At 27.6% G+C, this 24,758-nt stretch overlaps 3 protein-coding genes and 1 pseudogene across 7 annotated transcripts in view; all 4 read right to left on the bottom strand.

Annotated features, from left to right (window-relative positions):
- Positions 1–403: 403 nt before the first annotated feature.
- Positions 404–13,211, bottom strand: LOC145182440 (DNA repair protein XRCC3-like). 2 transcript variants are annotated; one of them, XM_090086051.1, is made up of 8 exons: positions 13,116–13,211; positions 12,759–12,928; positions 12,446–12,605; positions 3,431–3,570; positions 2,085–2,297; positions 1,310–1,353; positions 831–954; positions 404–631 (listed from the first exon to the last, which is right to left on the bottom strand). In XM_090086051.1, the coding sequence occupies exons 1-8, from the start codon at positions 13,168–13,170 to the stop codon at positions 497–499; spliced, it is 1,041 nt and encodes a 346-aa protein (XP_089942177.1). In that variant the 5' UTR covers positions 13,171–13,211; the 3' UTR covers positions 404–496. The 2 variants fall into 2 exon arrangements, with proteins under 2 accessions (XP_089942177.1, XP_089942178.1); XM_090086052.1 differs by lacking the exons at positions 12,446–12,605; positions 12,759–12,928; positions 13,116–13,211 and adding an exon at positions 4,603–4,720.
- LOC149889357 (uncharacterized) lies at positions 5,973–9,320 on the bottom strand (annotated as a pseudogene).
- Positions 13,212–16,849: 3,638 nt separating the features above from the next.
- Positions 16,850–20,538, bottom strand: LOC145183509 (aarF domain-containing protein kinase 1-like). 3 transcript variants are annotated; one of them, XR_016451817.1, is made up of 9 exons: positions 20,021–20,538; positions 19,742–19,825; positions 19,195–19,480; positions 19,008–19,106; positions 18,734–18,892; positions 18,528–18,644; positions 18,178–18,344; positions 17,506–17,703; positions 16,850–17,390 (listed from the first exon to the last, which is right to left on the bottom strand). XR_016451817.1 is itself a non-coding variant. In XM_080058871.2 (9 exons), exons 1-9 carry the CDS (start codon positions 20,276–20,278, stop codon positions 17,061–17,063), a joined length of 1,656 nt encoding a protein of 551 aa, XP_079914997.2. In that variant the 5' UTR covers positions 20,279–20,528; the 3' UTR covers positions 16,850–17,060. The 3 variants fall into 3 exon arrangements, 2 of the variants coding, with proteins under 2 accessions (XP_079914997.2, XP_089941432.1); XM_080058871.2 differs by having other exon boundaries at positions 18,198–18,344; positions 19,195–19,458; positions 20,021–20,528; XM_090085306.1 differs by having other exon boundaries at positions 18,198–18,344; positions 20,021–20,262.
- A 153-nt stretch (positions 20,539–20,691) lies between these two features.
- The window catches only part of LOC145182441 (pinin-like), a 173,635-nt gene continuing 169,568 nt past the window's right edge, over positions 20,692–24,758 (bottom strand). Inside the window, exons 2-9 of one of the 2 annotated variants that reach the window (XM_090085317.1) lie at positions 24,509–24,642; positions 24,300–24,398; positions 23,984–24,050; positions 22,598–22,680; positions 22,353–22,428; positions 21,978–22,133; positions 21,733–21,871; positions 20,692–21,425 (exon numbers count right to left, since the gene is read on the bottom strand). In XM_090085317.1, coding sequence (XP_089941443.1) covers positions 21,064–21,425; positions 21,733–21,871; positions 21,978–22,133; positions 22,353–22,428; positions 22,598–22,680; positions 23,984–24,050; positions 24,300–24,398; positions 24,509–24,627 — 1,101 coding nt within the window. In that variant the 5' untranslated portion in view covers positions 24,628–24,642 and the 3' untranslated portion in view covers positions 20,692–21,063. Of the gene's footprint in view, positions 21,426–21,732; positions 21,872–21,977; positions 22,134–22,352; positions 22,429–22,597; positions 22,681–23,983; positions 24,051–24,299; positions 24,399–24,508; positions 24,659–24,758 lie in introns of those variants that run through there. The other variant, XM_090085318.1, reaches the window with a different exon arrangement.

Below are 24,758 nucleotides of genomic sequence, written 5' to 3'. Positions count from 1 at the left end.
GCCTTAAATATAGTTTACGCTTAAAGGTCATCATCAAAGTATGAAAAACTCTAAGAATTTTTGTATTTTCAAATAATGCAAATGTTACAATACCCAGGTAGCTAATCTTAGAGCTGTAGATATAATTGTAAAACTTTGAATGATTTTAACAAAAAAAGTAGTTTGAGAACCATCCAAGCTTTTACCATATAATAATATTCTTTTTTTTTTTCACATCTAAAAAGTAGAGTTCAATGTATATTTCACTTTGGAATCCCTTTAAATAGAAAAAAACTTTCTTACTTTATTAAGAAACAAAACATTAACTTGAATTGAAATGATGAGTTAAAAAATATAGAATGCAAAACCTGTTTGAAAGAGAACGTTTTATTTGTAATGGAGGATAGCAACTAAGAAAATATTGTTTATTAAAGTCGTTTAATCAAATGTTCCCCTTTAAACATGTTGTATTTAAATCATCTTAAAAAATACCAACAAATCTGAAAATAAAAAAACTCTAAATGTTCTGATATTTGTTTTCTAGCTTGAAGTCTTTGATTCCACCTTCATCAACAATGAAATAGCAGACTGCTTGTGGCAAGTGAGGTGCATGCAACACTTTTAAACTTCGAACAACTGAATCATAATCTTTCTAAAAATCCATTCACCACATGAAGTAAAAAAATATACATTTAACATGTAAAATTAAACCCATAGTCAAGTTAAAAAGTGTTTCAAACTTAAAATACAATCAAAATTAAAAGTTAAAAATACAACTATCAAGTTTTAAGGATTAAAAATTAGAAAAGATTTTAAATGGTTTTTTAATGTGTAAGAAATAATAAGTAAACCTGTTCTTTTCCAGCATGATTTTTTTTTAACACAGCATAGGCCCATTCAGTGCGACTTAACATTATTCTAGTTGTCACCATATATGACCAAGTTAAGCCCAGAGCAGGAACAACTTTTTTACTTCTAAAAATTATTATTACATTTTTTTCCTAACTTTTTACCAATTGACATAGAAGTTACAAATTTATTCCCAATATTTTGAATATTTACAAACTAAATTTATTGCAATACATAAATACTGAATAATGGTAGGTTAATTGTGATGTGTTGGTAATGATTGCTTTATTACTACTGACAATTTTTACAACAAGCCTATCACTATTATTTGCTACTACCTTTTTTTGTTATTTTTATCATTATTAAAATAATTATTTTAAGAAACAAGCTTAGCCCTACAAAAATTTACCAAATATTTTCGAAAAGAAAAATTTGAACAAACTAAGCAAACGATACTAAAAAAAAACTTATAAAAACTCACCCATCATTGTTAACACTTTCAAAAGAACTGAAATCATCAGACACCTGCGGTTTGTATCAAAAGCAAAAACAACCAAAAAGAGGTTGAGATTTGTGCTATTTTAATTAGCATATTTTAATTAGCATATTTTAATTAGCATACTTTAATTAGCATATTTTAATTAGCATATTTTAATTAGCATATTTTAATTAGCATATTTTAATTAGCATATTTTAATTAGCATATTTTAATTAGCATATTTTAATTAGCATATTTTAATTAGCATATTTTAATTAGCATATTTTAATTAGCATATTTTAATTAGCATATTTTAATTAGCATACTTTAATTAGCATATTTTAATTAGCATATTTTAATTAGCATACTTTAATTAGCATATTTTAATTAGCATATTTTAATTAGCATATTTTAATTAGCATATTTTAATTAGCATATTTTAATTAGCATATTTTAATTAGCATATTTTAATTAGCATATTTTAATTAGCATACTTTAATTAGCATATTTTAATTAGCATATTTTAATTAGCATACTTTAATTAGCATATTTTAATTAGCATATTTTAATTAGCATATTTTAATTAGCATATTTTAATTAGCATATTAACAAATGAAAATAACATAGCAATAAATGAAAACAACAGTCTTATTCTTTGCTAAAGCAAAAAATTTCTGAGAATAAGAGTTGTAATATCTAACAGAAAAATATAGATGTGCCAGCAGGAAATATTTAATTGAAACTAAATATATTACAAAATTGGAAAACTACAACTTACTTGATTGACACATACAGTACAAATCTTGTACTTCTGAGAGATATCATGTAATTTCAAACCAAATTTACCAAGCATTTGAGCCCGGTTGACCATGTTTGATGCATCATACTCAGCTCTGAAGAGTGCTGCAACTGAATCCAGTATAATTAATTTAATTTTTTGATTTGATAAAAGTAAATGAACTTTAATATTGAGCAATGTCCAAAGATCATCCTGATGAAAATAAAATAAAAATTAAAAATATCAAACATTTTTAAATTTAATTTATTACTATTATTAATAAGTTATTAATATATTAATAAGTTTGGTTTGTATCAAGCATGTTATAAGTATAAGATTATGAGAGGAAAATAATTATTACTGCAAGACTATTTTATTTAAAAACTATTCTGCATAATGATGAAATTTGAGTTTTATATGTTAACTAATGTAAGTCATTTACTTAAAAAAGTGCATTTGTGTTAGTTTTTTGTTATTTGATTGTAACATAAATTTAACAGCATTAATTATAAAAAAAAAAAAAAATTACTATAAAAAATTACTACTCATTTTGTAAGAGGTTTCCACTTTCCTGAGAAATAAAATTGCAGTTTTTAAATTGCTTATTGTTTCCCATAGTTCACACATTAAATAATAGAATAAACTTGTGAAGGTAAGAGGTCTTGTTATTATGACTTTTCTATCAATTAGAAAAAGAAAAAAAAAAGATTAAATGTTAAAAATATAAAATTTTCATGGAGAAAATTGTCCTAAAAGATTTGATGCAAATTGAAATTTTTCATCATGTAAAGAATAGATAGATATATTCTTTTAAAGATTTTAACTATTTTAGAGTTAACTTCAGCTGACAAGCTAAAAATATCAATAGATCTTTGAATCAAAAACTTTTGAAAATGAACAAAAATGAAAAAAAAATTTTAAAAATCTTAAAGTTTTCATATTGTTTTATGTCAAACCTAAAAAAAAAAAAAAAATCATGAGAAACCAGTTAGCAAAACATAAACAGCAAACCATTCACACTACAATTAACGCAACACCATAGGAAAATTTTTTTAACTTTCCATGGAGATCAACAAATGGGCAATCCAATCAGACTACTAAAACCAGGTAAAGTATTTTAAAAAAAAACATTTAAAAATGTTACAACTACTTGTATCTTAGATGACTTTTCTAAGAAATGTGTATTTGTTGCATTTTTTTTGACTTTTATACTTTAAGCTGACATATTAAATGATAGATAAAACCTTAGAAGATCAGGTCTTTATAATAACAAAGTTAAATCTTTATGCTATGAGTTTTTGTCATAAATAACAAAAAAAAAAAAGAGGGAGAGAAAATTAACTTACAAGATCAGCAGTATGTTCAATAAATATTCGATCTGTAAGATAAGATGAAGAAGTTGCCGGAAGTTTTTTAATAAATGCTTCTGCTAATTGTTGTAAACGCTTCATAGGAAAAGCATCTTCTGTACATATATATAATGCGCCTAAAAGTGGAAAAATAAATTGAGCAGAAACTATTTAAAAAAAGATTTATTTTTTTTATTTTGGACAAAAAAAAAAAAAAGAAAATAAGTATTCACGTTTTTTCTTTACAATTTTTTTTTAAAAAACTTCTATATCAGTTATTTGAAATAAACTTAAAGTAATTTACATATTTAGTCATAAAAAATTACAAGATTGCAGAAACAAAATTGTGATACAGTAATTGTGCACACCTTTTGTTTCAATCCTTCAAGACATTGTGCAGAAATTGCTATTTATTTAAAAAATTTATTTAAACCTGCCTAATTTTTTTTGTAATAAAGGTTAAATAACAAATTTATGAATACAAACTTGTCACATTAAAGTTTGCTGTTTTAAACACATAAGTAGTTTTATTTTAGTAAACTTCAGAAATTTTAATTTACCTTAAAAAACTGATTTAGAAATTGGTTACTTTTAGTTATTACTTGTTAAAAATTAAAAACAAAACCCTGATGCTTATAAACAGGTAACAATTTTTATACAAAAAATTTTTCATTTTATCTATGTTTATTTATATATTTTTTAAATATATTGATGCATTTTTAAAATATGTTTATTTATATATTTTTTAAATATATTGATGCATTTTTTAAATATGTTTATATTTGTATCTACTTTTTTTTTTTTACATGCACACATGTCTTTTTTTTTCCAGGAGCAACAGAATTGTTATTTACTTTCTTATTCAGATCAATATGTTCAAAATATCAGATTTAATGCAACTTATCTTCTCCATTCTCTCTCTCTTTTTTTTTTCTATCTCTTATTTTCTCTTTCATTCTTCTATATCCTTTCTCTTTTGAAGCTTATCATATCTTGCTTTGAACTTAGTGTCTTAGCAAGAATTTATTTACATTCTTGATTCTTTTTGATGTTGCAGAAAAACTAGATCTTGTCATACTTTTATATCCTTACTCTCTTTTAGAATTTGCTCATCACAATCCTTACAAACAATATCAAATAATTTATCTAACTTGATGTAAACTCCTTACTCTTTGTAGTTGCTTTAACCCCAACGTGATGCTTTGATTTTCCCAGAGTCTTTCTTTCAGCTTCTAAAGCCTCGCTTTCCCAGAGTCTTTCTTTCAGCTTCTAAAGCTACTATTTTTGTCTTAAACAAATGATATTATATATCTAGATGGGTCCACTAACCTCTTTGTATATTCACGCAGCGCAAGTATTTTAAACCATATTTAAGCTGCTTAGTCGATATATCATTTTACATTTATTACAAAAAAATAATTAGGAATCTAATTGCTTGGATGAGGAAAGAAATCCCTGTTTTCAACAAGATTTTTTTCACTTGGTTAAGAATGCAAAACTACTTTTGTGTAGCTTGCTTGCGATTTATTGTCTAGTAAACAAGAACTCACATCACTCACTGAATAAGACAAGGGTAATTCCATGTGAAAACATCCAATTTTTTTTGAAAATGCAACCCTAAGTCTCAAATTTTGCTGATTTTTAAACCACTTACAGATTTTAGTAAATTATGAACATCCTGAAAATTTTATCATCTAATTTCAATCGGTTCCTAAGATATAGCTATTTAAAGTTTGCCTCCAACCAACAAAAAACCGCCATTTTTAAAAATGGTTTTGGTCCTAGTTTCTGTTATATGTGTGTTGGAAAGCTGAAAATTTGTACCTTTACATATTTTGGGCCCACGAATCCAATGAAACAACTTAAAATATTTAAAAATGAACATAACACCTAAAATTTAAATGTTAACCACAATTTTACTGGGGCGAGTCCAACCACAAAAATGCCGATGTAGCTCGATTTTTTATTTTTTTATTTTTTTTTAGAATTTGTCTTGAATAGTTAAGTTATAGTTATAACAAAGAATTGGAGAGTGGTCTTTTCTAAAACAGAAGTAAAAATATGGTCAAACCTACTTAAATTTAGCGCTTAAAAACAGGTATTTTGATAAATTAAACGAGAAAAAAAGGGTGTAATTTGACAGTTTTGTAACTGAAACTGTTTTGGCAACATCAAATTGTCCTTTTAGTTGTTGTTGACTAGCTGTTTCTGTTTTCTTTGTAATTTTATAGAATCTGATCCTAAAAATTATTGTTTCAAAGGGGGAGATTATATAAATGCAGAAGTATATCGCAAATTTTTTTTTTTTTTTTTTCAGAGGTTGTATTAAATAGTTTAGTTGGAGTTTTTACAAAGAATCAGATTGCAGACTTAAAACAGAAAAACATCTTCAAATATACTTAAATTTATTACTTATAAAACATTAGTTTCATATTTATCAAACTAAGACAAATAAACTTAAAAAAAAAAGGCTCCGAAACAAATAGAGCACTTGAAAAGAAGTTCAAGAAACAAAAGTAATATATAAAATTTAAAAATTAGAAACTCAAAAAAATTAAAACTTATTAGTTATAGTGTTATAATCATTCACATCAATGTTATATGTTCGCCCTGATTTTGTTGTTGGGACTTTGATTACTGCAATTAAACTTGACAATGGTACCCAACAGATATCATCCATCTGTGGCCAAATGGAGTTTTGAAAAGGACTGTGAGGGTGCATAAACTTAATTTGAATATCATTTGTAGTAATATCTATCTCTGTAACCATTACTATCCACCGAAAGGAATCGTACTTGCATGCAACAAAATCATTTAGATTTAGTACAATTGCAACATCAGACATTACTGCTTTTGACAATATAAATATGTAAACAAATTGATGTTCGCTTGTTCTTTTAAAACTAATTTCAAATTTTGAAATGGGTATGTAATGATGATAACATCTGGTACCTGGAACAGTTTTTCCTGTTTCAAAATGCTCCTTTAGTTGCTGTTGCCTTGAACTGACTGTTTCTTTTTTAATTTTATAAAATATGATTGTGTTTATATTGGTGATGCAAAAGTCAAGCATATCATCAACTGTCAATATTTGGTTTTCTAATGATCTTTGCAAACTTGCTTTTGCTGTTATTCTTTTAATGGTACCACCTATGCCATCATAAGTGGATTTTCCATGGCGGTTTCAAAAAACAACCATTCAGCTGTAATCTTGAAATCTTCCTTATGGTGGCATAGATTTATAAAGTTTTTATAGTTTTTATAACGAGCAGAACATCCATCAGAAAAATAATAAGTTTTATTGATACCAACTAAATGTTCTTTAATGTACTTTACAATTTTCTTTTGAAATTCATACACAAAGCATGTATCATGATCATTGTCATCACTTAAAAAACAGAACGACTTATGCTGAATATTTGTTTCAGAAATTTCCTTTAAATATATAACAACAGGATGTAGTGTACATTGCTGTTTATTCCAATGATAACTTTGTATTTCATCCTGTATAACAAAATTGATAGTTCTCTGCAAGATCTGGCTGTATAATACATTAATTGTTACCTAAATTATTTTTTAGCTCCTTCAAATAGCGAGTTTGGCATTTAGCAATATATGAATGTGAAGTTAGTTAATGTGAGAAACAATAATTGCACCTTTTTTTTCTCATTTAATTTATCAAAATACCTGTTTTTAAGCACTAAATTTAAGTAGATTTGATCATGTTTTTATTTCTGTTTTAGAAAAGACCACTCTCCAATTCTTTGTAATAACTATAACTAAACTATTCAAGACAAATTCTAAAAAAAAATAAAAAATAAAAAATCGAGCTACATCAGCATTTTTATGGTTGGACTCGCCCCAGTAAAATTGTGGTAAACATTTAAATTTTAGGTGTTATGTTCATTTTTAAATATTTTAAGTTGTTTCATTGGATTCGTGGGCCCAAAATATGTAAAGGTACAAATTTTCAGCTTTCCAACACACATATAACAGAAACTAGGACCAAAACCATTTTTAAAAATGGCGGTTTTTTGTTGGTTGGAGGCAAACTTTAAATAGCTATATCTTAGGAACCGATTGAAATTAGATGATAAAATTTTCAGGATGTTCATAATTTACTAAAATCTGTAAGTGGTTTAAAAATCAGCAAAATCTGAGACTTAGGGTTGCATGCCCTGGATGTTTTCACACGGAATTATGCACAACTAAATCACATCACTGGATAAGACAACTGAATTTTGCTTGTGCTTGATGAGAAGCCTCTAATATTAATACTTAAAACACTTCTACTAGTTTGAAATTTAGTATTAGCTAACACCTCTGTTCTTCCTTCTACAAGAAGCACTTTCTTTTCAATATTTTTTTAGAACTTCAAGCTAATCTGCAATCTGCTTTGACTCATACAGATAATGTAAATTAGGCAAACAACCTAGAAAATCTAGGCTTATGGTTCAATAATCGAAACAAACAACTACTGATGTTCACCAAGTTTACAAGAACAAGAAGAAAAGAAATTTGCCAACTCTTTTACCTACTTTAAACTAGGTTACAAAGTTTCATCTTAGGTTAAAAGTAGTCTACCATATATATAGATATTTTAGGGTACATTATACTAAAATATTTTTTGAAAATTACATTTGGGGAGTGATTTTTTTATGAGTTAGAGTAAGATAAGTAATATTCAGCCAAAAAAAAATTTTATTTTTGTGAAAAAATCAACTTGAAAAATGTAAAAAAAACAATAAAAACTACATCTTTACAACAAAAAATTAGCAAAACTTTACAAACGTCTTTTAAATTTTTAACTATTTAACTTAGACAAATTGACTTAGATTCTAAGTCCATTTGTAATTGTAATCTGTGAATTATAGAACACAGTTACTTAGTACTTAGTATTTACTTTGTGTTAGCAGTGGATTTATTTATTTGTCTGCGACATCAAAAAGTTGCAATTTTTGTTGAATTTTTCTTATGGTTTTTTAGTATAATTGTTTTTGTTTTACAGTGAATGATAAATAAAAGATTTTGCTATGGAAAGTTCAAAATTGAAACAAACTAGATATTCTTCTACAACTAATTTAATTAAATATCTTGGAGTAGGAAAAGATTGGCTGGAAACTCAAGTTCCTACACTGAGGGATGTACTAAGGAAAGGTCTACATATTCAATAAAATTTGCTTCTTTCTGATGACTTTGATATGTGAGTTTTTTGACACAATATTGATAAGTGGGTTTTCAATATATATCTAGTTGTCACAAGACATCCGATGACATCCATAAGACATACATTAGATGTCTGGATATCCGCTGAGTGTCTTTGGATGTCCAGTGACCACTGGGTAGAAAATATTACAATATTAAGTATTTCTAACAGTTTAAATTTTATATTTTTTGTAGGAGATGTCATCTACCTGTAAAAGAAATCTTTGTGGTATTGACAGACTTGGTATTGAAACAATGGTTTCAATCCAATGCTTTGTTTAAGATTCCTGTAGTCATATCTCAAAAAACGCTGTCAGATAAAATTTTAACTGCCTGGAATAAGTTTAGAGACATTTCTAATTGAAAAGAAACAAAAGAAAAAGTTATCAAATTGTGGGAAGGCAAGCTGGACAAATTTTGGATATAACAAAATGTAGGTGCAACACATTGAAGATGAATTTTATGAATCAGTGGGACATGACTTTAGTCAAGAAACTTCACCTGAAAATATTAGGGATGTAAATGAAATATCTTCTGAAGATAGCTCCAATAATATCAAATAAAAAACTTCCCCATTTGTCACCATTAAACAGAACTACATGAAGATCCCCAATACAGTACTAGCATTTCTTAGATTTGACATATCACCTGCTGCTATATCTGCAATTGTATCTGCTTTCATTCAAGATTTGATCAAATCTAATTACTTGACTCCAAAAATGGCTAATTTAGTATGTAATCCTAAAAAAAATTTGGAGAGCCAGACAAGAGGTTATGGTTAAAACTAGAGTTTCACCAGAAAAACTAATTATTGAAGTACCTATCAAAGGTATATTTGTAGATGGAAGAAAAGATGTAACTCTAATTTGGATTGAAGATTCAATCACTAAAATGTTTTGTCAAAGAATAGAAAAGCAAGAAAATATAAGTGTTACTTCTGAACCAGATGGAACCTATTTGACCCAATACACGCCTTCAAAGGGTCCAAACAAACCAGCTAAAGAAGCTGCAATTGGGCTTAATAACTGGATGTTTCCTAGAGGACTTGATCAAACTATAATTGTGATTGGATCAGATTCCACAAATTCAATGCTGGGTCTGGTAATGATTGCGGATTGTTAACTCATAAGAAGAAACTTATTGGAAGAAAATGTTTTTGGTCAATTTGCATGTTGCATACAGATGAGTTACCTTTAAGACACCTGATTGAAAATCTTGATGGGCCTACAAACTCTAAGGATGGATTTAAAGGGCCTATAGGCAAACTATTGTCAAAAGTAAATCAATTAAAGCAAATAGAAAAGTTTGAACCAATTAGGCAGATTAAACCTCTGATTAAAATTCCGGATGACATTTTAAAGTTAACACCCACCAACACTTTACTAAGCTACAAGTTAGCTTCTTGTCTTGAATCAGGTATCTTAAATCCTTCACATCTCAACAAAAAATTTCGAAATCTTTGCCATAGCAGATGGCTCACAACTGGTCAAACAATCCTTTAGCTTTAGATTATTGAACATGGGTTGGAAGATGATATTTTAAAAAATCTAAAAGTTCTTTCTCAGTTCGTGGCTCAAGTATACTTTCATATGTGATTTAGAATCAAGGTGAAACACTTAATTGTTGATGGGCACCATCATCTAATCAAACTTCTTTATTTATTAAGAGGTTAAACAGTCGAAGTTAAGGATGCTGTTACAAAGTCTATTCAAAATGGGGCATTTCATGCTCATTTTGAGTCTCTTCTTATTTCTCTTCTTGGAAATTCATCAAATGAAAATAGAACTTTTGCAGTTAACATGATTTTGAAAGTTAGTGAAGATTAAGAGCAAGGCAATGCAAGTGTAAGAAACCGAAAAAAACCTACACTCAACTTTGATGCTGTTACTCTCCTTGAACTTATTGACTGGAGTAATGAACAAATCTTGGAGCTGAATTTCACATGTAATATGACGAAAAAAGATTTACAAAAAGTAATAGATTCTCCTATGGAAGTACCTTACTATCCTCTCCACACCCAGTGATGTGAAAGAGTTTTAAAGCAAGTGGCTGAAGCAGCAGCAGCTGTTCATGGTTTTCAGAGATACAATGGTTTTATCAGAGCAAGAATAGAGCACAGAGATGTTCCAAATCTGAAATCCAAGAAAGATTTAATCAAACTGTTTAGTTGATGTTCAAGCTTAATTTTAGTGAAAATTTTATTTTCCATCAAAACATGTTGTTTTTTTTAACATTTTATGAAATTATAGTATATTTGGACAAATCTGTGTGCATCCACAAAACATTTTGAAGTTTCACATATAACAATATCAAGCAGTTCATCTGCAGTTTTTAAATTTCATATAATACTTTTTTAGTGTTCTAAAGTTATGACAATGAAAAATTTGCAACCCTCATTTTAGAAAGGGCTGAAGTTTATACGGTCATAACTTTCGAACACCTAAAGATTTTTAGATGAAACCTGTTGAAGAATATATACCAAGTATAAGATAGTAAAACTATATACTTTGTTAGCTCATTGCCCTCACGTATGAGGGCAAAGGAGCTAACACGCATGAGCAAACTTTTTAGGTATTTTTGTTTCTAGACTTTAATTGGTGCTGTTTTTTGCAAAACATTTTCATTTGACATAAGCATGAACATACTTAAGTTTGGAGTTGGAAATGGCCAAAGATATCATATGAAACATAAAAAAAGTATGTTGCCCATGGACAAATCTAATTCAAAACTTTAATTTTTACCTAATTTGCTTGGTTTTTTAGTGTTGTAAAGATTATTTTATCAAAAGTCAGTAACGCATATATATTCAAAAATTATTATGTCTGGTAAAATGTTATAACAACCACGTGTTATAAAAATATAATGTAATTTTATCCATTGATTTCATTTTAACAGTATTTACTCAAATATTGCAATTTTCATGTTTATTTTTACTCAAAAAAAAAAAAAAAAAAAAAAAAAAAAAAACGTTTTATTTCAATGTTATTTAGAAATACCTACCGCATAATAAAATCACTCCCCAAATTGCTATTTTTGAAATTTTAAAATTCTTTAAAAGTATGACATACCCTAATATATATACTGCTGAACAAGATAATCACTTCATTTAGTAAATATGAATAACCACTTGAAAAATTCTTCATTTTTACATAATAAAGTCAGAAAATATATTAATATTAATGGAACTTTTTGTAAAAAGAATCAATGATCTGTCAATAAAATGTGGGAAAAATATTTATAATTGTATAGTACATAGAAAAAAACTTAATTGATGTACTTTACTTTAGTGTGTGCATATATTTATATATTTCTTATGTATTTACTTTCTTTTTTATATATTTTTATATAACTTTTATATATTTATGTATTTTTTACATACTTATATGTATTTTTTATATATAACTTCTATATATTTATAGACATATTCTTTATATTTATATATTTTCAAAGTATATTTATAGATTTTTTATCTTATGCAAACTTGATAAAGAATATTCTAAGAAAACAACTCTCAAGAGCATTAATAAATTTTATTGTAAAATGCATAATGCCTTTTCTTACATTTTTTGCTCATGTACAGGATATTGTTTCCCAAAAGTTTATGTTTTTATTTTTGTTTCTATTTTATAACATACCAAAAATTGAGCTTCTAATCGATTTGTGCTACATTTCCAGAACTTTTTTTAATACAAAACATTTATTAAGTATTTTTAAAAAATTATTGTTGATAGAAGACAAATAATACACATTAAACAAATTAGTTTGTTTACTATTTCTAAAAAGAAAACAAAAAACATATTTACGTACTTGAAGAACTATCTGCTATTAAAGCTTGGAGACAGAGTTGCATGCAAAGCTGTGTTTTACCACTTGCACTTTCACCACATATTTCATTAACGCCAGGGTAAATTAAACCTCCTTTAAGACACTGATCAATGGATGCACATCCTGTTGACAACATTTGGTGCTTCAAAATTAAAAAATTATTAAAAAAATAATTCATCTAAAACAAGAAATAATAATCATTCTAATACACTAACAAATATAAGTTTTTAATGCTAGTAGAAAACATACACACTTTAGCTACTGTCTGCCACACATTTTTCACATTACATTATACCTTAGATTCTTCATTTGAGTGAATATCATATGCAGTGGTTATAGACGTACTCAAAAGGAACTTTGCTGCTATAGTTAATAACTCTTTTACTTCTGATTCATTTATTGAGATTTTTTCTTCCAACTCATAAGGTGTAAATGTAAAGAGATTTGAAACTTGTGTTATTCTGGCTAAATTATTTAAAAAAAAAAAAAACACAAAAAAAATATTAGAAACCTTTGACTGGAAAAAAAAGCAGATTAAAATATGAAGATTGAGAATAACTTTTTCATAGTTCTACATATAAAGAAAGATTTTAAAGATAAATAAAACAAAAATAACAAAAACAAAAACAACATTAACAAAACCCTTTATGACCTCTTAAAAGTTGCTGTTTAACTTTTGGGCTGATATCCAGACTGTTTACAGACATGAACTCAGACTAAAAGTTGCAAATTCTAATATGTTCTAGAAAATTAAATTAGGTGTAGGTAAGAGAAAAAAAAATTATTTAGCTTTATGCAGAAATTTAATTTATACATCAAACAAAAGGTTGTGAAAGCATTTAAAGTATTAATCAATCCTGCATAACGCACAATTTATTTTAAGTGTACAATCGAGTACTAGCATCCTAGAAGAATGAAATTAAAATTTAGACTACTAAAGATAAATTAGCTTGTTTTTATTCCAATGTACTTTTGGATATTTCAGGCATTATAGGTTGCTAATAATTTTTTTGTTTTGCATGTGCTTTTTGGAAAAACATCGATAAAACTGAGTTTGTATATTTCCCGCGTGTGTAACGTTTAAAGATGAGCGAATGAAACTTTAAATCGAAACACGTTCCCCTGATTAAATACGCATCATTATAAGGACAAGAGGAGAGGACAATAACACTTACGCACACTGTTATTAAAAAAAAAAAAAAAACTAAATTGAGGTGACCCGATATGAGGTGAAAGTATACACTTCCCAATAACCGGCTAGCCATATTTTGGACAGTCACATAACAGAGAACTAGTTTTACACATTTAAGTTTTAGAATTATAAAAGATTTTGGCGATTATTTTGTTCTGTTGTAAAAAATTTGGTTTAACACATTAAAATATTTTTCTTATAAAGATAGGATTTTTAAGATCATTTACATAGAGAAATTGTTTTTATGATCATTCAAGATAGAGAAATAAATTAATATTGTACATTTACTTGTATCTTTTTTAATATTGATTTTTTTGTTGCACTATACAGTGATCACAGAATCTCATTGGAGTTGATACTTTCTTTCTTTATTAGGGAGATAACAAAAAAAAAAATTTTAACTCATTAATTTACATTTATTAGCTATAAACCGTAAGAAAAAAAAATCGTGTTTAACTGAAGTATAACTATAATTATTGAAAAATTTACAAAACACAACATAAAGTTGTGATTATAGAAATAGCTTATCAAACAAAAAAAATAGTGCTGCATAAAAGTCAACATTAAAACGTTAAAAATAACATTAATATAATTTTGGGTAGTCTTTATTCTTTTTCACTTCAGTAAATCGTGATGGCATACTGTTAACAAAACCTTTGGACATGTGATGACAGTAGTGGCATTCCAGACTTTTTGGATTTCTTCCCAAAACTCATTAAAATTAGACTTTTGTTTATTTCGTAAAGCCACTCCAATATCGTTCCATAACTTCTCAATCGAATTCAAATCGAGACTTTGAGGTAGCCATTTTAGAATATTAACTTTATTTTCCTCAAGCCAAGATTTTTAAGATCTCGTAGTATGCTTTGGGTCGTTGTCGTGCTTTAAAATCCAAGTAGCAGGTAGGTTATCATCAGCATACAGCTTCATTACGTTTTCTAATATATCTTTATATTTGTATTGATCCAAATTTGCGTCAATTTTGACCAACGGACCAATATTTTAACCAACGGACCGATATTTTGACCAACGGACCGATATTTTGACCAACTGACCGATATTGTTAAAAATATGAGTTTTTCAATAAAATTCTTAAGTGAGTACTGGGACAAAGTATTGTAATATTATTTGTAAAGTACATTTAATTTTTCTTGTACTAACATTGCTCTGTAGAAAAAGAAAAGTAATTTTGAATATGTTATCGGAATGGACTAAACATTTTTCAAGTTTCGCTTCAACAAGGGTGTCCTAGAATATTGGTTCAAAACTGTTGTAAACATATTGAATAATACAATATAATACCACTGATATAATACCACCAATAGTTCCCCAAGATATGGGGAACTATGTCATTAAATAGTTCCCCATATCTTATTACTATCTCTACCATACTTTAGAGTATATAATGGGTTGTTTTCTTGCTTCATAGGACGCTTAATGTATACTTTCCCATCAGGTTGGAAGTGATTAAACTTGGATTCATCAGTCCATAAAATGTTTTTCAGGGAAATATTTTTATTTAGGAACATTTTTTCAAACCTTAATCGCTTTACTTAATTTTTATTTTGGAAGAAGGGGTTTCTTGTATGCTGTACAGTTTCAAAGGCCGGCTTCTTGTAAAGGACGACGAATAATTGGGGTTGAAACAACTACAAAATTTTGTTCTTCTATTTTGGTTTTTATTTCATGAGAAGTTAAAAAATGATCTTTTTTAGAATTCCTAACGATTAAGCGATCCATATTGGTTAAAGTCTTTCTGGGCTTTCGAATTTGCAATACAAAAACAATATACGTTTGAAAAGCATCAAAAGGTGTTAACTTTGGGACGTCAATGGCAGCAGCCAAACTACGAATTGATCCACGACTATTTAAAGGATAATTTTTGTTAACATTTCTGAATAATCCTTATCACTTTCTTCTTTTTTTTTTCTTTTTTACGCATTTTTCTTTAGATGAAACATTCGCAAAATCTTGACGTTCGCTAAACTGCTATTCAGCTATTTGTCAAATATTTTTAGAGCTTTAGAAACTATTAAAAGAATAACCTTAAAATTGGCGTTAACCTTGGATGAAATTAAAAAATGATCCATTTCGAGTATTTGAAAACATTTGTTTTCCTTGACAAACGTTTATTTTAGGAAATCATTTTAATAAGGATGACGTACAAAAGTTAGAAGTTTTAGAAAAAACAGCAGCAATTTTAGTTCAAATGACTTGATAGAAATTTTGTATTTTTTCTCTTAAAGATCAGAGGTGGGGATTTTATGAAATTAGTAATTCATTTAAGGTTGATAAGTGTATTATTTAGAAGGCTTATACATCTGGATCCATTTTTACAAGTTCCTTTAGGAGGCTTATACTTCTGGCTTCCATTTGTTACAAGATTTTCATTAGGACTTTGTAACAATATTAGTTTTCGTGTTCTTGTTTTGTATGATTTGTAACGACTGATTTGTTGAGTGTTGTTGTTGTTGTTGTTTAGTGTACGCAATACTTTTTATTGAAAAAAATGTGCGCAACTTTTTTTTTTTTCGAACAAATTTGATTACTGCGATCTGAAGCATTCGTTAAAGTCTGTATAAATTTCTACCGAAATTGAAAAAGAAATTAATTTCAATTTCAGAATAATCAACCCGAATAAACGTGAGGTTTAGTCTAATTGATATTTCTTTCAAAATAATGTTCATCTATTGTAATTAATTTTTGTAATTAATTAATATACTTTATTTTTGATGAACCCTACATTTTCATAATTTTTAAAATTTCAAAATCAAAAATTAACTTCAGTTTGAAGCCTTAAATCACTCTGAAAAAAAATAATCAGCAAAGCAAACAGGTGAGAAACTTTCAACGATCCACTTTTAATTTAGGTAGATACAACATAACAGAGAAGCAAATTACAATAAAATGCTGGTTACATGTGTATATACTGCTGGACGTTAAAAATTAAAATAGAAAACAAATTCGATAAAGGTGTCAAAAAAAAAATTAATAAAGTTAAAAAAATATTTTTAAAAATAATCTAAAAAGTTTTTCTGATCTGCATGAGAAAAATTAATTTTTTTAAACTTTTTAAGTGATTTTAATATTTCAAATTTCTAATTTCTTGATATTTTACTGAATACTATTAGGGTTTTGATACGTATTTAGTTACTGCTCGATATTTTTTCGTTCAGTTCTATAAAATACAAAAATTTGTACTGGACTGTTTTTCTTATAAAAGTTATTATCTTTGGAAACTTTAAATACATTTATAATCTAGATTAAGAAATATAAAATAAAAAAAACCTAAATTGAAGTATTTAAGAATTAGACATATTTACATTTTCGTGTTTTGTTAAAAACCTCAATATGAACTCTTCGTTTCTTTTTTACAAATACTGAGTGTTATTTTAAATAAAAAATTCATTTGGACATTTTTCCAAGTCCAGAGCTCAAGTAATAATTAGTTACTATTATTCCGTATAACCACAGTTTGAGCGAACTTAAAGAAAACCGTACATACAGCAGCATTTTTTGGGACCAGGACAAAGCACACGAAAGGTCATGATTGAACTTGGCTCTGATACAACATTTAGACATAGTGACGAAAGATACTTTGGTACCTAAGCGGCCATCAAGTCCGCGTAAGAGATCATTGGTTTTAAATATGAGTATCATCTCCCGAGGCAATTTTTCTAATACCTCTGTGATCGTAGATACCAATTGCACAGCAGTGCTTTGGATTTCGTTAAGCTAAAAGGATTTTGTTAAGCTAATTATGTTTGCTAGATAAAAATTTTTTCAAATTAAATGAAATATAAATTGAAAATAAATGAAATCATCTATTTAATAAGGATAGCCGACAAACCTCATCTCGAGTGATCGATTTACGTTCTATGCCGGCTTGAATTGACTGCCACGATCTTCCAGACACCATGCAAGCAAACAAGCTATAGTATTCTCCAACGCCCAGCATCTCACTATATTTTTTAATACCTTTAATATCTGAGTTAATCAAACTCTGCCAGAGATCGCAATACATTAATCGAACCTTGTTAGGAAGGCTCTAAAAAGAAAAAAATTGAAATAGTAAAAATGCAAACACAAGAGTTCATTCAGCTCACTCATCAAATACAGTCCATTGTTATAGGGTTCGAAATTACGTCGATTCGCCCATTAAATATTATTGTGAATATTTTGTTAAATACTGTCCATTATTACAGATTTCAAAATACCGTCCATCAATTATCATTTAATATTAGGATAATATCTAAAGATATATTTAAGAACTTAACATCATTAGTTTTATATCACAATATCAATATTAAGTTGATAATTTAACAATGTACAGGATTTGAATGGCGATCAGATGATATTTTAACCAATTGTCATTAAAATCAACATCTAAAAATTTATAATTAATCTGCTTAAAAAAAGAAAAAAATCACAGCTTCTCAAGGTTACTTTAAATAAAAAGCTTTTTCAGGATTTCAAAACATTTATAAGTAAAAATGTCTAGCAGGTTTATGCAAAAGTCTACCTGAGACAACAAGGACCAACCTGATATAAGCCATGATCGAGAAGAACTATTTCAGTTGAACCAGATGAATTTAATCGGACTAATATATTTCCAGGATGAGGGTCACAATGTATAAAACCTTGAACAAATATCATTTCACTGTATAAACGACCGAGCTTTGAAGATATCTAAAAATGCCATTTTGTAAATGTTTTAACTTTGATGTATTGAAATATATTATAATTTTTGTTAATAAGTACACTTCAAAATCTGTCAACTTGAGTTCAAGAACAACAACGAATACTAATAAGTATATAAGCATATATAAATGCATGAGTGTATGCATTTCATGCTTTAAATAAAGTTCATACATCATTTCGATCAATATTGTTTTTCTTTATAAACTCAAGATCATCTACAACCCCCCCTTCACAATACTCCATCAATAATACACGTTCTGTAGACCCGTTCCAATAAATCTTGGGAACCTATAAAGATAAGACAATGAATTGTAGGAAAATATCATGATCATGTGATAAGTTATATGAATTATTTAAGTCATTTGTGCAAGCCATACCTTTAAAAAAGAAATTTCTTTAAGCATATTTGCCATTTTTTCACAGTTTTTCCCTTCATGAAGAAAATTTGTTTCTAATGGTATGTTCTCTTTAATCTGATCAACAAGCCATTGAAATTGAAATTCAGGAAAAAGTTGAGTTGCTATTCCAACAAAGAACTTTAAATAAAAATGCAAAAAACTGATTGACTAAAACAAATTTAAAGAACTTGACAGCAATTAAGCAGATAATATATTGAAAGAGAGTAGACAAAAAAAACTCTAGCTCATTTACCTCAATAAACTTTGCATCAGCTAAAGCATATTTTTTTACTGCACGATGCTGTACTTTAACTGCAACAGCAGTGCCATCTTTAAGAACAGCTTGATGTACCTAAATTAGGGTGTTTTTAAAGAAAGCAAAGGTAACATCAATGATAAAGTTTAAATAAATGCTCAAAAAAAAAATTAAGATAACTTACTTGTGCCAGAGATGCTGATCCTATTGGTTTTGGATTAAATTCAGTGAACAACTCTTCGATGGTTTGGTTTGTTTCAGATTTAATTACATATCTAACATCATCAATGCTACTCGCAGGTGCTTGATACTGAAAGCATTTTAATGTGTCAGTATATTCTTTAGGAAAGAGAAATTCTAATGATCCGATATGTTGAGCAATCTTCATAAACAATCCACCATTCATTGAACACAAATCACGGAATTTCAAGGCAGATCGAAGATGACACTTAACAAAGATATTTTTCTTACTACACAAATGCATAAAAAAAATAAAGTAATTTGACTAAGTTTTTTAATCAAATATATAAATTAAAAATATACTGCAAAAATATTACAAAAATTCTAATCAAATATGTTATCAAAAAAAGTCAAAATGTCTATAGATAGCATGATAAAAATTGGTAAAACTCTCATAAGATTTATTAATTTGAATGATCAAATATTTTCTTATGATCAGAATTCATTTTAAAAATATAAGCTAAAAGAAAAAATAACAATAATCTTCATACCTGTGATTTTATTTCAAAATACTGGCTTGATTGTTGATCGATCCCCACCAATGAGTATTTATAATCAAGAACCACTGAAACAATCTGAAAATTTTTCAAAATTTTACAGATAAAAAAAAAGCTTTTTTTTTTCTTCTGATTTTATAACAAGAAAAAAGCTATCGTTGTAATAAATAATTATATCATAACTATTTAAAGAAAGTATTTTTTTTTTAAAGTTAACTATTTGATTTCTTTTGATAATCATATTCTTCATCTAAATCAAAAATTTATTCTTACAGCATATGTGGCTCTTCCAAATCGCATCAAACTGCTATGAGTAACTTTCTCATTGTACTCATTGGATAGCCACAATTTGATTTGACTCCATTTCCTAGCATCATTGTCATTTTTTGCATTACTTACAGCAGCAAATGTAAATGCAGCAGTGTATATTGTTCTTCTACATAAAATCCTTGAATTTTCTTCACACTCCCATAATTTTTTGAATATATTATTTATTACCCATTTCCCCATTACTTGCATTAAAAAATACATTTATACATATCAAAGTGATAATAGAAAATTATAAATATAATCTTAGAACTTTTTTATTACTTATTTTGCAAATAAAACATGTTGATGACCATCACCTCTTATACACAGCGCAACTGTTACAAACTACAACAAATTATAAGTCTAAGTCTTGTTATCTCTTACTATCAGTTTATAAATCAGAAAAAAAAATCCTTTTAAAATGTTATGTGAATTCTAGAAACAATGTCTTAATACAACAAAAAAAATCCTAATGTAAATTTTTTACTTGTTATCTCTAATTTTCAACATTTTCAGGACAAGAAAAATCAATAGAAAAAAAAATTAGTTAAAAAACATGCTGAATATCTTAATTAAAGGTCATAAAATTTAGCAATTCTGTATTTTTCACAGCAACTGAAAGAAAAAAACATTGATTTTTTTTATATTTGTAATCAATTTTATTCTATATTGTAAAAGTACAACTGACTTAATATAATATAAAATTCGTTGCTTGGCAAGAAAGCCTTTTAACAGCCTTCTGTATTACACTGAAATAGTCCACAGCAGATGAGGTAAACTCTTAACTGCTGTCAGCCAACTTACAAATAAGTTTAGTTTCTTGTATATTAAGTTGCACAACACAATACTAATTTATAGTTATAAGATAATAAGTTTGCCTAAAAAGAAAATAACTTGCTTCATATTTACTCTGTACCAAAAAATTTCGCTCCTGAGTTATAGACACAATTACTCACGCTTTTTCTGTTGCTCTTTTGGCAAGTTTAGTAACTGATGCAACAGCCTGCTTACTCCTCCATACTTACCTGATCTCTAGATTCTTCTGAATGATTAGCTAATTCAACAATCCGCTCATCAACAACATCAAAACTCTCAGATGCACTTTTTACAACATCAATATCGCAAACCTGCTTTTTGTGATCAACATCTAAGTCATCATCTTCATCTTTTATATAATGATCTACAGCAGAATCTTTTTCTCTCTCTTCATTGTCTGCATCTTCAGCAAACAAGTCCCTTTGATTTGCAGGCTTAGCATCTGTAATAACAATGGGCTCTTTACTAGTCTTACCGAGGGTGTTACGTGAGGGAGGTAAAAGATCAGCTTCTGTAAACATCTCAATCTCTTTAAGACGCTGCTCAAGTGATTCTAAAATCAAATTGCATGTTTTAGACTTAAAACTATGTATTACTATACATTATTTATATTTATTTCAGTGTAAAATTTCTTTGAAACAGGAAGTTTATGAAATTGTTGTAAAAACCAAACCCAAAAAAAGTCATTAATAAAAAGTCATTTTACTTTAATGGTGGAACCAATAATCATTATGAAAAAATAAGCATTGATGTCAAGACATCATCAAAAAAAGAGATTTGTTAAACACAACAAAATTAGAAAAAAAAATTTTTTACAAAATTTATGTGTTATCATTTAATGTTAAAAGAAAAGTTTTTACCTTCCAAAAACTTTTGTGATTCCTCCAAAAGTGTTGTTGTTTTTTTATTGTGAACAGCAGGTTTGTAGAATACACGAGGAGTTGACTTCAATTGAATAAAATCTTTGAACTTTGAATAATGCTCTTTCAGCTCAACATTCTACAACAAAATGCTTATTTTAAACAAAAAATCAGAGGTTGACTTATTTATCAGCATGTTGAATAACATTATAATTATAAATGTTTAAAATTTAAAAAAATAATACTAGTTGTGCCATTTCCAATTTAAATTCAAGTTGCTTGAGTTCAAGTTGTTTGTTTCTTCTTGCTTGATAAAGTTCTTTTCTTTCGACAAGCGCATTATCTTTCTCCTTTTGAACTTGGTCTTCAACTTTACTTAACTTTTCTTCACGCTTAGAATCCTAAGATAAAAAAATGCAAAACCTAAGTCTAAATTTTTGTATTGTTCAATCATCATAACAGCTTACTTATAATCAAGTTTAAATACTTTTTCAACTGTTGCACACAGCACCATTGAAAAAATAAAAGCTTTCCTTTACATAGAGAGCAGAAATTTCCACACATTAATGTTAAACAAAAAAAAAAAAAAAGATTGCTTAAAACTTTTATTTGAATTTTACCTGCTCGGTCTTGATTTGACTATCACGTTTAAACTGCTCCAATGTACCAACCAATAGTCCAAACATACGACGGTTTCTAAATAATTTAATTGCTGTCTATTGCTAATATTTTAGCCAAAACTTGTTATATATATACACACACACACACACACACATATATGTTTATATATATACATGCAGTTTTTGTTTAATAATGTCCTATTACACTTAATGCATGATTTATTACCAGTTTGTAAAATTTTAACCTATTTTTCGTAGTAGCATCTTCCTTTATTGATGACTGAAGTACAGGTTTTCCAGTAACCACAACCGATGAATGGACAGCAGGCTAAAAAATTTTTATAAGAACTATGCTTTAATAACTACATGGCACTAGCAATACCTTACCATTTTGCTAGACAATACCTAAATACACATTTAGACAGTCCTTAAGGAATAAAAAGAAGGTAAAAACTTAAAGTACAAAACTTATTGCATGCAAACTTTTTATTTTTTCTGTAGATTGATAACTTTTTTAAAGTAGACTATATAACAAATTATGTTTCATTTCTGTAGGAATATTAAAGTAACTAAAAGCTTACTATTTTTAGAAAAAAAAAACAAAAATCAATATACTGTTATTCAAAACGAGGTATCAGTTTTTTGCTGGTGCTGCAAGAGTGTAGACATTTAACAATTTTTAAAATCTAATAGAAAAATTCCAGTTTTATCCCAAAATTGTATAAGTTTACTTAGATAACATGAAATAATTTAGATTTCATCACCGTTATAGTCAATTTTAATTTTTCATATTCAAGCAGTAATTATAATATAACAGATAAAGCTAGAAAATGTGTTGTGCATAGAGAGCCTCAATCATCTCATGGTAATAGTTGTAGGGTACGGCCATCTTGTCAGATTAAAATGACATAAATTGCCATCTTGTAAGAACTTATCAGATTTTAGAACCTTTTACTGATATCATGTATTACCAATAGTAGTAGTTTACTTAATATTAGTGATATCAAGTATACTGCCAACAGCTTCTTTATTCCATTTATTTTTAGACTATGAAAACCTCAAAATAAAATAGTCCTTCTCTTAATAATGCTCTACATGCCAGATTCTTGTACATGTTCACAATTATTGATGTATAAAAGATTCTAAACATTAGAATTGTATAGCAAATGTTAAATTATATAGCAAATGTGTTGGATACATATTAAATATTTAAGCTTCTTTGATATAAACCAAAGAATTGAACAACTGAAGTTCTTTATTTACCAGAAATTGCAGCTCTTACCATTGTAGAAGCAACACAATACACAATTGATAGATAAATATTGTATCCTGCCCTATTTGAGGTACTTTGACATTTTAGAAATTGTTAAAAGAAAGATATTCAGAAGTCTTATGAAAATTTTTTACACTGTATACAGAAATGGATCAATAATGGTACTTTTATTTTTTCGAGTGTTAATAACTATGGTAATTATGCTACTCCATCTCTAAGGCATTCACTGCTCAGTCTTGACTAAGCAATACAAACATATATACAAATAAAATTAATGATTATTTTCAAAACGAATAGCTTTTAGTTTCAGCAAAAAAAATACAGAAACTTTTGATTTTTCATGATTATATTGACCAACCTTTTTTTCTTCTTCTTCCTCTCCACCACTATCCAGCCGCTTTTCACGGTTAATAGTTGTACCCCATCTAAGTAAGTCAAATGCAAAGAAAGAAATTGTTTCAAATAAAGTAGTACTGTCAACTGAGGTGATTTTGGCCACTATTTTAGATTTTGCAATTGAACAAGAAAACAATTCATAAAAAAAATCCAAAGGTACAACAGTTGTTGAACATTAACTTTTTATCAGCCTAAGTTTTACACAAACCATAAATATTTATCTGCTAAAATAGATACAACACTTTTACAATTAAAAAAACTATGTAAATATTTTTTACCTCCTTCGTCCTGTATTTGCTAACTTAGCAGGAGGTTGGTGGTTACCAAATTTGTCACCATACGAGTTTCTCTTTAGTTGTATTCTTCTTCCTGTGGACCTAAATACACATACATGCATGTATATATGTATATGTATATATATATAAATTTAATATTTTAAAAAAATTAATTTAAATTTTTGCTTATATACTCTACACTAAGTTTCTACCTAGAGTTTTCTGCAGGATCACGACCTGTTAGTTTTTTTATAGTTTCATCAACAGCAATTATGTTTTGTTTTAAAGCATCACGAGCTTGTTGTAACTCGCTGATCATATCAGTTGCCATTTTTCTTTACTTCTTTTTGTAACAAAAATCTATATGTATATTACATGAAATTGCACAGATAGATAAATGAAATAAAATTAAAATAAATTAACTACATTATGTTACGCTTCAAATTTGCCTAATTCGAAAAA

The sequence above is a fragment of the Hydra viridissima genome, unplaced genomic scaffold, assembly GCF_058129835.1.
Source record: "Hydra viridissima isolate aposymbiotic clone 2 unplaced genomic scaffold, HvirCarnegie_v1 scaffold_4, whole genome shotgun sequence".
Classification (NCBI taxonomy): domain Eukaryota; kingdom Metazoa; phylum Cnidaria; class Hydrozoa; order Anthoathecata; family Hydridae; genus Hydra; species Hydra viridissima.
Note: the sequence above shows the minus strand (reverse complement) of the source record. Positions and strands in the feature narration are given on the sequence as shown.